Source organism: Sapajus apella, unplaced genomic scaffold (assembly GCF_009761245.1).
Source record: "Sapajus apella isolate SASKATOON/1434 unplaced genomic scaffold, GSC_monkey_1.0 scaffold29, whole genome shotgun sequence".
In the NCBI taxonomy this organism is placed as follows: Eukaryota; Metazoa; Chordata; class Mammalia; order Primates; family Cebidae; genus Sapajus; species Sapajus apella.
The window spans coordinates 90414-102832 of NW_022436969.1; the positions used below are offsets into that span (position 1 = coordinate 90414).

The 12419-nt window shown below is 35.9% G+C and overlaps 1 protein-coding gene across 8 annotated transcripts in view; it reads left to right on the forward strand.

Annotated features, from left to right (window-relative positions):
• Positions 1-12419, forward strand: part of TRAPPC8 (trafficking protein particle complex 8) — a 115286-nt gene that overhangs the window by 82071 nt on the left and 20796 nt on the right. For all 8 annotated transcript variants that reach the window (XM_032293102.1, XM_032293103.1, XM_032293106.1 and 5 more), the window contains 6 exons: positions 3341-3783; positions 5694-5841; positions 7250-7346; positions 8512-8580; positions 8671-8729; positions 11739-11912. In XM_032293102.1, the coding sequence (XP_032148993.1) occupies positions 3341-3783; positions 5694-5841; positions 7250-7346; positions 8512-8580; positions 8671-8729; positions 11739-11912 (990 nt within the window). The remainder of the gene's footprint in view (positions 1-3340; positions 3784-5693; positions 5842-7249; positions 7347-8511; positions 8581-8670; positions 8730-11738; positions 11913-12419) is intronic.

Sequence of the window (12419 nt, forward strand, 5' to 3'; positions counted from 1 at the left end):
AAAAAAAAAAAAAAAAAAAAAAAAAAAAAAAAAAGAGAGAAAACAAGGAAGCTTAAACCAGATAATATCTTGGATTCTTTACTCTGTTGATCTTTATATTTACATTCATCTGGTTTTTGATATGCTGTATTTAAGTTTGCTTCTTGCATATCACAGTTTTGGAAAAGTTTTGTTATAGATGCAGTTCTTGAACAGGGTATTTTACAGCAGAGGGCCTCTTGTTCTACATAATAACAAAAACAGTGTTTGTTTGATGAAACAAAGCCTATAAAGTGAAAAACAAAAAAATCAATAGATCCATAACCTAAACATTTTACCTTAATTTAAAACATACAGGTGTACATTTATTCACCATTTCTGGGGTGGTAGATTTAGAGCAGAGACCTTTTCTGTGAGTGTTGGTATGGGTTTCCTGATAGGAGTCTCATCTTGTCTTTCATGAATTAAACTACATTCGTAAGTTGCACCTTAAGCTTCCAGTTTTGGTTTCTTTGGAGTGAGAATCTAGACAGTTTGTCAAGTAATCTAAATACAATGTATGTCTAGATTTTTATCTGCAGCTAAAAGCTATACTTTCAGCTACAGATGAAAGCAGTTTATATACAATATTTAATTTATGTAAACAAGTTTGGGAAGAGATAGTGATTCTTGAAAGGAGAATATGATGGGCATTATAGAAAGCCATTTTAAAGCCACTGATGTTCAGTTCCATAAATATTACTCAGTATTTTCTAGTAAGAGAATAGAGAAGTTGGGTAATTCAACAAGGTAGTATGATAGAAGTCAGCTAATAGACTTAACAGCTAATACAGCATACTGAAAGCAAACATTGACTTATGGGTGCTATATATACTTACTAGAAATTGTGGATTAGGAATATTTTATTCTTTAGTTCTGTTGGAGAAAATGATCCCCCCCTACATCTTTTTATTTTTGTTAATACAATTGTTTCTGTTAGGAACAGTTTTAACATGTAGAGAAGCAGAGAGAAGAGCGAACTCATTTAATATCTCACTGCACAAGCACTGTTATATATATGTACCATTCAACTAGACCATTTGATTTGTGTCTGTCATTTTCTGTTACAGATAAAGCCACAATGAATAATCCAAAGCATGTCATTTTGTACTCACACACGTATCTCTTTAGGGTAAATTAGAAGTGAGATAGTGAGTTCTTGGTTTTGTTTCCCATTTACATTTGAAACTATCACAAATGCCAGCTTTTTAAAAGGATTTTCAGCAACTGAGCATTTGAAGTAAAGGCAAAATGTACTTGTTCTTAAAGAGTCTAAATAGTGTAATATTTAGTAAACCTGTGTTCTGAAGGTACAGTACATATGATTCTACACGTAGTTGGTACTATGTTTATCACTGTCACCATTTTACCAGTGCTGTAAACTTCTTGATGGTATTTACGTGTCCCTATGTGTTTTAGTGTGTTTTTACACACTGTATACCCTATTTCACTTTTTATTAATGCAGATGCATTAGATGTAATAACTCAAAATTAATACTCCTCCACAAGTTTTAGCTTGACTATAAGCTTATTTGACACTGACTAATCAGTACAGAGAATCAATGTCTTCACTATAATGCTATGCCTAGTTTATTTTTTTATCCTATTAAATCTATATGTGGTATTTCTACATTAATCCCTCATTTTCTCATTTATTTTTAAAGTTTCTGATATCCCCAAATTTCACCGGTTTTTTTTTTTTTTTTTTTTTTTTTTGAGACAGAGTCTTACTCTGTCACCAGGCGCCAGGCTGGAGTGCAGTGGCTCGATCTCGGCTCACTGCAACCTCTACCTCCCGGGTTCAAGCAGTTCTCCTGCCTCAGCCTCCCAAGTAGCTGGGACTACAGGCGTGTGCCACCACGCCCAGCTAATTTTTTTGTATTCTTAGTAGAGACGGGGTTTCACCATGTTGGCCAGGATGGTCTCGATCTCTTGACCTTGTGATCCGCCTGCCTCGGCCTCCCAAAGTGCTGGGATTACAGGCGTGAGCCACCGTGCCCAGCTGATTTTTTTTTTTTTTTTTTTTTTTTGCAAAAAAAAAATTGGGCCAAAAAAAAGGCCCACCCACATTTAGATTCAAAAACATATTTTCACTGGAATTTCATGAAGTGACTTGCCCGCTCTAACTTTATTAGAACATTTTCTCTCATATTGTTACCTTTATGTTCCTGCTTGCTTACATGTTAGTGTTAGTTGTGACATTTATACTTAAAGATCTTTTGTGTGTGTATGTGTGTGTGTGTACATGTGCACGAGATGAGGTCTTACTCTGTCACGCAGGCTGGAGTGCAGTGGCATGATCTTGGCTCACTGCAACCTCCGCTTCCTGGGCTGAAGCAATCCTCCCATCACAGCCTCCCCAGTAGCTGGAATCACAGTTGTGCAGCTAATTTTTTGTATTTTTGGTAGTAACAGGGTTTCACCATGTTGCCCAAGCTGGTCTTGAACTCCTGAGCTCAAGGTATTTACCAACTTTGGCTTCCAAAGTGTTGGGACTACAGGCATGAGCCACTGTGCCCAGCCAGTATCCTTAAGGATCTTTTAAATGCAGATAACTTACTGTATGAGTTCATTAGCCCGAATTTCCATCTCTTCACAAGTCTACCATCCCTCATTTGAAACATGAGACCACATGTGTGCTGGAAAAAATTTTTTTAGAAGTGTGTGTGAAATGTTATGTAAACCCCATCGGTTTGTGGCAGCACCTAGTAATCAAACACATTAATATTTCTTGAATGAACTATATTAATATCACACTAACTGGGAAAGACTATAGAAAGCCTCTGTTAGGTCATGAGTTGCTAAAAGCCTGAGGTTGTTTGGAGTTTTTTGGATTTTAAAATTATGGATATGGAGTCATGATCTGCCCGTTTTTCCACTTTAACATCCATGGTATATCTGGCATATCTTTTCATCTCAATGATGTAGACAAAAGTAGTTGAGCTGCTTCTTTAGTTAACAGTGATAAGGGCTATAAAACTGATATTTACTTCATATAGCTGTGTTAAACTACTTTTAACTTTTCTGATCCATAATCTACCAAGTTGTGAAAGTTTTGACATGTTAGCCCTCTTGTTACTGACAGTATACCTTTAATTCATAACTCCAGAATCACTGCTGAGAGACAGAGTAACATTCTTCTCTTTGTCTCATCATATTTTCTAAAATGGAGTCATTAACTGCCACATATTCAGGGAGATATCAAAGAATTAATGAAATACTTGTAAACCTTTAGTAAAAAAAAAAAATGCATCTTAAAGTATTATTCATTAGAGGTTCAAAATTTTTAACAGACAAATAATATTTTTTCCCTCCGATGCAGGTGTTCTTTATACATTTTCCTACGGGGCTCCTCTGTGGAGAAATACGAAAAGCATATGTAGAATTTGTCAATGTCAGCAGATGTCCACTTACTGGATTGAAGGTTGTTTCTAAACGTCCAGAGTTCTTTACTTTTGGTGGTAATACTGCTGTTCTAACACCACTGAGTCCCTCAGCTTCTGAGAATTGTAGTGCTTACAAGACTGTTGTGACAGATGCTACCTCTGTGTGTGCAGCACTCATATCATCAGCTTCTTCTGTAGACTTTGGCATTGGCACAGGAAGTCAACCAGAGGTGATTCCTGTTCCCCTTCCTGACACTGTTCTTCTACCTGGAGCCTCAGTGCAGCTGCCAATGTGGTTACGTGGACCTGATGAAGAGGGTGTCCATGAAATTAATTTTCTGTTTTACTATGAAAGTGTCAAAAAGCAGCCTAAAATACGGTTAGTATTTTAAAACCTTTAAAATTTAACATATGTGTTTAATGTACGTGCACATATTCAGGTAAACATTTTGATATTTACTAGCATATTAAGAAATTACTCCCTTCCAGATTATGCATGATGTTTATATCTGAAGTTGTCCCAAATAGAACTGTAAGTTCTAGGTACCCAAAAATGGAAAAAAAAATTATATATACTTTTTTTAGTTGCTTCTATATATAAACTTAATTTATATTATTTGATAATATAAATTATTTGATTTGATTAAGTACTGTGGACAGAGCTATCACATAGTAATGAAATTAACAGGTGCCATGTATTAAAATAGGGTGTCACGTGTGTATGAAGACAACCTGCCTATCTGACTACAGTTGTCTGAGTAATCCTTTTTGTTGTTGTTGTTGTTTTGAGACGGAGTCTCACTCTGTCTCCCAGGCTGGAGTGCAGTGGTGCAATCTCTGCTCACTGCAGCTCTGCCTCCCGGGTTCAAGCTATTCTTGCTTCAGCCTCTTGAGTAGCTGGGATTACAGGCATGTGCCATCATGCCCAGCTAATTTTTATATTTTTAGTAGAGGTGCGGTTTCGCCATGTTGGCCAGGCTGGTCTGGAACTCCTGACCTCAGGTGATCCGCCTGCCTCGTCCTCCCAAAGTGTTGGGATGACAGGTGTGAGCTACCACGCCTGACTCAGTCATCATTTTTTAAGAAAATTATTTTGTTTTACCTTTCTTTTCCCCTAGTGTTCCCCCTTGCCCCACAAGAATGTATGAAAAAAAGGTACGTATTTATAGAATAGATGCTTATGATGGTGTTACAATAGATGATCATTGAAGAAATCAAAGCTAACTGGCTCATCCAGCATCTGTGACCTATATTTTGTTCAACAGAATATTTTATTTTGATACCTCCATTGTCATTTTTACAAAATTAATTAGGAAGAATTCAAGGGCTGAGGCAGGAGATTTGCTGAGCTCAGGAAGTCAAGGTTACCGAGAGCCATGATTGTATTATTGTCCTCCAGCTTGGGTGACAGAGCAAGACTCTGTCTCAAAAGAAAAAAGAGATTTTAGCATTTGAATATCAAGGGAGGGGTATGAAAGAGAGTAGTGGATATTCCAGGGAGACGCTGTATATATATATAAAGATCTACAAATTAGAGACTAGAAACTGAATATAGTTAGTTCAACCACAGTGTAAAACTGGTGTAGAAGTAGTAAACAGGAAGAAACCATTGAATGTAAAGGTATATGGTGAAGAGTTTTGAATACCAGGTTAACGTTTGAATTTTATTTGGTAGTCATTCAGGAGCTTCAGAACCACTATTATAAAGAAGCAAAGCTGGGCATGGTGGCTCATGCCTGTAATCTCAGCACTTTTGGAGGCCGAGGTGGGCGGATCACTTAAGGTCATGAATTCAAGACCAGCTTGACCAATATGGTGAAACCCCATCTCTACTAAAAATACAAAAATAATCAGGTATAGTTGTATGCGCTTGTAATCCCAGCTACTCAGGAGGCTGAGGCAAGGAGAATTGCTTGAATTGGGAGACAGAGGTTCCAGTGAGCCGAGATCACCTCACTGCACTCCTGCCTGGGTGACAAAGCAAGAGTCCATCTCAAAAAAGAGAAAGAAGCACAATAAGAACATTACTATATGAAGATTATTTTTATGTGTTATACAGATGAATTTTATAAGCAAGACAAAAAATTAGGGAGATTAATAGTTTCCTTCCAAATTGAATAGAAAAAATTGAACTGGAATTAGGCTGTATAATTTTACTTAATGTATTCTATGGATTTTTAGAGTATAAATGGTCCTGAGAGTGATCAGTTTTTAAAATCTTTATTTGGAATTAGATAATTATTACATAGAGACTCTTAGATTAAATATGCTTTTTTTTTTTTTCTTCAGCCACAGAATATTAAGACACACTGCAATTATTTGTACTAGTCGGTCTTTAAATGTACGGGCCACTGTCTGCAGAAGTAATTCTCTTGAAAATGAAGAAGGCAGAGGAGGCAATATGCTAGTCTTTGTGGATGTGGAAAATACCAATACTGTAAGTTGGTTTAAAACTAAATTTTGTTTTTAATTATATTTGAAGTATTTATTTAATTTTTAGTAGTGTTTTTTTTTTTCCTGCCTTTACAAGACGGCATAAACTAGGGATTTTAGGAATGTTCATGTAGAATAGTGTGAAATTGTCTTAATCCTTCATTAGATTTGTAATTTTATCCCTTAGTCTCTCTTCAAATAAAAAGATCTTCTGACATTAATGTGGTGCACACTGATATGCTATATAGTTCCATATGCTAGTAATTCTAAAAGATCTCATAAAGTGCTTTATAGTCTCACCATTGAGATCTATTGGTGTTACTGAATTGTGAAGTTCTGTTAATATATCACTTTTAGTATTGGTAATCTTCACTTGCACATTTCTAACAGTACCATTTCCTTTATATAATAAATTTCTAAAATATTGCCATATGCACTCTAATATAAAAATTAATTTTTTTTTTTTTTTTTTTTTTTTTTTTTTTTTTTTTTTTTGAGGCAGGGTCTCACCCTGTCACCCAGGTTGGTCACTGCAAACTCAGCCTCCTGGGTTCAAGTGATTCTCATGCCTGAGCCATACAAGTAGCTGGGATTACAGGCTCACACCTCCATGCCTGGCTCATTTATTTGTATTTTTAATAGAGACGAGGTTTCACCATATTGGCCAGGCTTTAAAAATAAATATTCTTGAAGACAAGAGTGTGATCTTATCTTTAAAATAGGACCTTAACATTAGGTCGATTCAGTTCAGGTACTTATTTGAAATATTACTTAATTCTGTAATGTTTTTTGCTTTAACTTCATAAATTTGTAAGATCTGCTTTCTAGAATATTTAGGGTTAATATGCTGTACTTTGGTGATCTCCCCCCAAAAATCAATATTTTTATAGTAAGATTGAGAACGTTTTAATAATTTCAGATTAGCTCTTAGGAAAATAAAAAATTACGTGCTGTTTAAATAATTTCATATGTACTGACCATATATTAGGATTCTGTTTTGTGAGTTTCTGTTGCTTGTTTTTTGTCTAGTAAGAATATCTCAGAAAGAGTAGAGAAAAAAAAGAAAATGCTGTAATTTTGATTAAAAATTGACAACAATTTTTGATCTTTTAAATACTACCAATAGCTCATTGTGATATTCTTTAATAACTCAATTCCTTTCAAAATTTTAAAATTTACCACTGAGTGTGCATTATAGTTGAAAATACTTCTGGCACAAAATATTGATGTCTCTGAAAATGTGTAGAAAGGGATTTAAATAAAGTTTTTTAAAATGTGTGTTGTAATTGCATCTTATGTTAATTGACATTGCCTTTGGTAGCAGCATCTAAATTTTGTTCTCATTGGAACATTCTGATTTAGTTCTTCTAAATCCTGAATGACCTCTCTTGTCTTTTTTTTTTTCTTAACAGAGTGAAGCAGGTGTTAAGGAATTCCATGTAGTGCAAGTGTCAAGTAGTAGCAAACACTGGAAGTTACAGAAATCTATAAATCTTTCTGAAAACAAAGGTTTGTGCATTTTTCTTGCTACATAATAAATTTTGAGATTTTATTACTTGGTTTTTCAGAATAGTATCAGAATGTTAGATTATTAGGATTAACTTTTTGAGCATTAAATTGTGATTTCATTGGTTTACCTAACTATAAATCAAATTACCATTTGATCCAGTTGTTTCCATTTTTTTATTTCCTTCCATATCTTTTATACTTGTATTTTCTTTTTTTTTTTTTTTTTTTTTTTTAATTGTAAAATTAGTGCTTGGGTACATGTTTACTGTCAAAAAGTCCACCAGGGCTGGGTGTGGTGGCTCATGCCTGTAATCCCAGCACTTTGGGAGGCCACAGCGGGCAGATCACAAGGTCAAGAGATTGAGACCATCCTGGCCAACATGGTAAAACCCTATCTCTACTAAAATACAAAAATTAGCTGGGCGTGGTGGTGCATGCCTGTAGTGTCAGGTACTTAGGAGGCTGAGGCAGAAGAATTGCTTGAACCCAGGAGGTGGAGGTTGCAGTGAGCCAAAATCGTGCCATTGCACTCTATCCTGGGCGACAGAGCAAGACTCCGTCTCAAAAAAAAAAATTCAACCAGTACAAAAGATATAGACGAGAATATGGAATTTTCTCTTTGTTTCCATTACCACTGGTGGGTTTATCTGTGAGTAGCCATACCTACACACTGACTGGCTTTTCTGTGAATTTTTGTGTTTATATAACATTCAAACAAAAGAATATGTACCAGAAATGTACTTAAAGTACCATTTTAAAAGTACCTGCAATTGTGGGAAACCATATAGTGGAATGTGTTCGTATAATAATGGTGATATAAATCATGCATACGAAACATACTGAAAGGAAATAAATGCTAGCGTGGTAAGATTATGGGCTTTCTAGTCCCCATGTTCTGATCTTTCAAACTTTCTGTTTATCTGAAATGTCACATATATGAATATATATATATATATGCACACATGGATATGTATTTTGAGAAAATTGAAATTAATCTCTTTTAAGAGGTCACTTCATTGAGATAAAAGCAAAGATGTTCTTCATTAAACATTATTTAAAATTACAAATTATTCTTTATTTTGACAAAGGAAGTGCAAATATTTATGAATTGGGTTTTATCATGTGGTGAACTGAGAAACATCTTTGAAATTTCTTTTTCTTCCAGATGCCAAACTTGCCAGTAGAGAGAAAGGAAAGTTTTGCTTCAAGGCAATAAGATGTGAGGAAAAAGAAGGTAAATTCACTTTACTTATACACTTTACTAAATGGTAATTTTATATTTTATGCCAGTGGTGTGATTAGTTTGTTTTCCCCTGTTTTTTAGCGGCCACACAGTCCTCTGAAAAATATACCTTTGCAGATATCATCTTTGGAAATGAACAGGTATGCAAGTAAGCATAGTAGTGTTTGATTTTAAAAGTCATAGTTATGGCATATCTGGCAATTTTGGCAAGACTTGTCACAGTAATTCCCAAACTCTATTTTTTGGAGACAGGGTCTTCTTTCTCTGTCACCCAGGAGTACAGTGACGCAATCACAGCTCACTGTAGCCTTGACCTCCCAAGCTCAAGTGATCTTCCCACCTCAGCCTCCTGAGTAGCTGGGACTACAGGCATCAGCCACCACACCCGCCTAGTTCTTAAATTTTTTATAGAGACCAGGGTCTCACTCTGTTGCCCAGGCTTGTCTCCAGCTCTTGAGCTAAAGCGATCTGCCTGCCTCGACCTCCCAAAGTGCTAGGATTACAGGTGTAAGTCATCACACCCAGCCTCCCCAATCTCTTTGGAGGATAAACACCTCAACTTTATTGAGTTTTGCAACCTGCCTTCAATTCCCAAAACAAACCAAAAATGCTTATGGACTATACCATTTTAAGTAGTTATTGAAACTTAACTTTCTTTTGAGACTATCATATGAAGTAAGTATAATTCTTGGGATTTTTTTTTAACAGCGAGGTTATGTGAGAGAACTTTTTTGTTAGGGAAAGTGGTCACAATGGAACATATAGATGATAACCCTCTGAAATCTGACATAGCATATCATTCTGAGACCCAGATTAATAAGGTAGATATATGATTCTATTGTGATTTTAAAGCTATTACTGTCTAGGGCAGTGATATTCCATCCTAATTATGTATAAGAGTTACGTAGAGTGCCAGGTGTGGTGGCTCATGCCTGTAATTTCAGTATTTTGAGAGGCTGAGGCAGGAGGAGTTCAAGACCAGACTGGGTATCAGAGACCAAGGCAAGACCCTGTCTCTTTAAAAAAACAAGAACAACAACAAAGTCTCCTAGAGCAGTAGTATTCAAAGTTTCAAAATATGTATAAGTTATCAGAAGTCCTGTTAATATGCAAATTTTAATTCCATAGGACTTGAGTAGACCCTGAGGTTCTAAATCGTTAAAATCTCCTAGATGAGGTTGACATTGTTAGCCGCAGACTATAATTGGACCTTGAAGATTTTATAAAAATATAGGCTTTACCTATCTACCTTTAAAACTCTGGTTGATTATATCTTGGGTGGACTTGAGGAGTATGTATTTTTAAGTTATCACTGAAGATAATCTGAAGTAGAGACCTGCTTTGAAAAATACCGAATCTAGGGTATAAAAGTTCATATAAAACTATTAATGGGATGATTTCTTCTTTGTGCTCATCTCCTTGATAATTCTAAACATCCTTATATTTTTGTACTTCTTTTATCATTTGCTTTCATCTGACTCATCATTACTGTCTTTACTATCTGAGGAAACAGCTATTTAGAAATATCTTAAAGTTCTAAAAGCTAAGTAATTTCAAAACATGCATTACTTTCAGAGATACAGTGCTTTCTGAATGGTCTAATTTTCAGGACTTCAGTTATTTTTTATTATTATTGTTTCTTTAAACACTTTAAAAATCCCTAGAAACATCAGCGGGGACTCTTATATTATAATTTTTATTGTATTTGTTGTTAAATAATTTTGTGTAAGAGCATTGAAGAAGGCAGAAACAGGCCGGGTGTGGTGGCTCATGCCTGTAATCCCTGCACTTTGGGAGGCTGAGGTGGGCAGGCAGATCACGAGGTCAGGAGCTGAAGACCATCCTGGCCACCATAGTGAAACCCCATCTCCACTAAAAATACAAAAATTACCCGGGCATGGTGGTGCATGCCTGTAGTCCCAGCTACTTGTGAGGCTGAGGCAGGAGAATCGCTTGAACCCAAAAGGTGGAGGTTGCAGTGAATTGAGATCGCTTCATTGCACTCCAGCCTGGTGACAGAGTGAGACTCCATCTCAAAAAAAAACCAAAAAAACAAAAACCAGAAACAAACACATTTTTTAATTTGATGACTCTGGTTGAATAAATAGAACTTGCTGAGCACTACAGATTAATGAGAAAAATATGGGGACAGTGTTTTACCAGAAAAAGTTCACACATAAGGAGAAAAATGTATATATTTATTAATATTTAATACTTATTTAATAATTAACTTGAAGTTTAACATCTACATAATATATACATAGCCTGTAATACAGGAAACCATAAATGTGAAGATATTATTACGTAGTGTAGTGCTTTATTAATTAAGGGAAATCCTGTAATTGAGTCAGTTTAAAATCCTTTTCTCATGCTTCCATTGTTTAAACATGAAATCCAAGTTAATGTTAATGATTCTATTTGCATTCTACTTCATTAGATATTGCCTAGGATTGAAATGGGAAATATTTCTGTTATTTTTAAATATGACTTTTCAGCATTTTATTTTCTTAGCAATACCCATTCATCCTCCCTACATACTTGGAATGTCAAAGCTGATGTCATGGGACTGTAGTTTAATTGTTTTGGGGTGACAGCTTTAAGATTCAGAGTAACTTGCTGCTGGGCACGATGTCTCATGCCTGTAATCCCAGCATTTTGGGAGGCCAAGGCAGGCAAGTGCTTGAGCTCAAAAGAGTTCCAGACCACCCTGGGTAACATGGCGAAACTGGCAAAACCCTGTCTCTACAAAAAATAGAAAAATTAAGTGGGTGTGGTGGCATGGACCTGTAACCTATCTACTCGGCAGGCTGAGGTGGGAACGTTGCTTGGGCCTGGGAGGTGGAGGCTGCAGTAAGCTGAGATTGCACTACTGCACTCCAGCGTGGATGACAGAGTAAGACCCTGTCTCAAAAACAAACAAACAAAAAAAATTACCGTGATTTGTATCAGATCTTTTGGATGTTCAGGTGGCTCCTGTATACAACTACATTAAGAAGAATTATTGAGTAAGTCTTTTGGGTATATATAAGTTATAGAAACACAAATTTTGGCAGGATATATTTAATTTAAACTAAATATGAGTTATACAAAATAAATTTTGACAACATAATTAAAAGCATTTATGAAGACAAGTGATTTTCTTTTAACAGATAATAAGTTCAGCAAGCCCATGTGCAGACTTCTTTTATCGAAGTTTATCTTCTGAATTGAAAAAACCACAAGCTCACTTGCCTGTGCATACAGAAAAACAGTCATCAGAGGATACTGTGAGACTGATTCAAAAGTGCAGTGAGGTGGATTTGAATATTGTCATATTATGGAAGGTATGTGCTACTAAATTATTTCAGCAAGCCTCACTTACAGATACGTGACTCAAGCTGAAGAACGAATGTACATTACTATTTATATATTTTTATTTTCATTTATTATTTATTTTTATTTTTTTAAATTGCATTTTAGGTTTTGGGGTACATGTGAAGAACATGTAAGATTGTTGCATAGGTACACACATGGCAGTGTGATTTGCTGCCTTCCTCCCCTTCACCTGTATCTAGCATTTCTCCCCATGCTCTCTCTCTCCAACTCCCCACCCCCTGCTGTCCCTCCCCTATTTGCCCCCAACAGACCCCAGTGTGTGATGGTCCCCTCCCTGTGTCCATGTGTTCTCATTGTTCAACACCCGCCTATAAGTGAGAACATGCGGTGTTTGATTTTCTGTTCTTGTATCAGTTTGCTGAGATTGATGGTTTCCAGGTTCATCCATGTCCCTACAAAGGACACGAACTCATCGTTTTGGATGACTGCATAATATTCCATGGTATATATGTGCC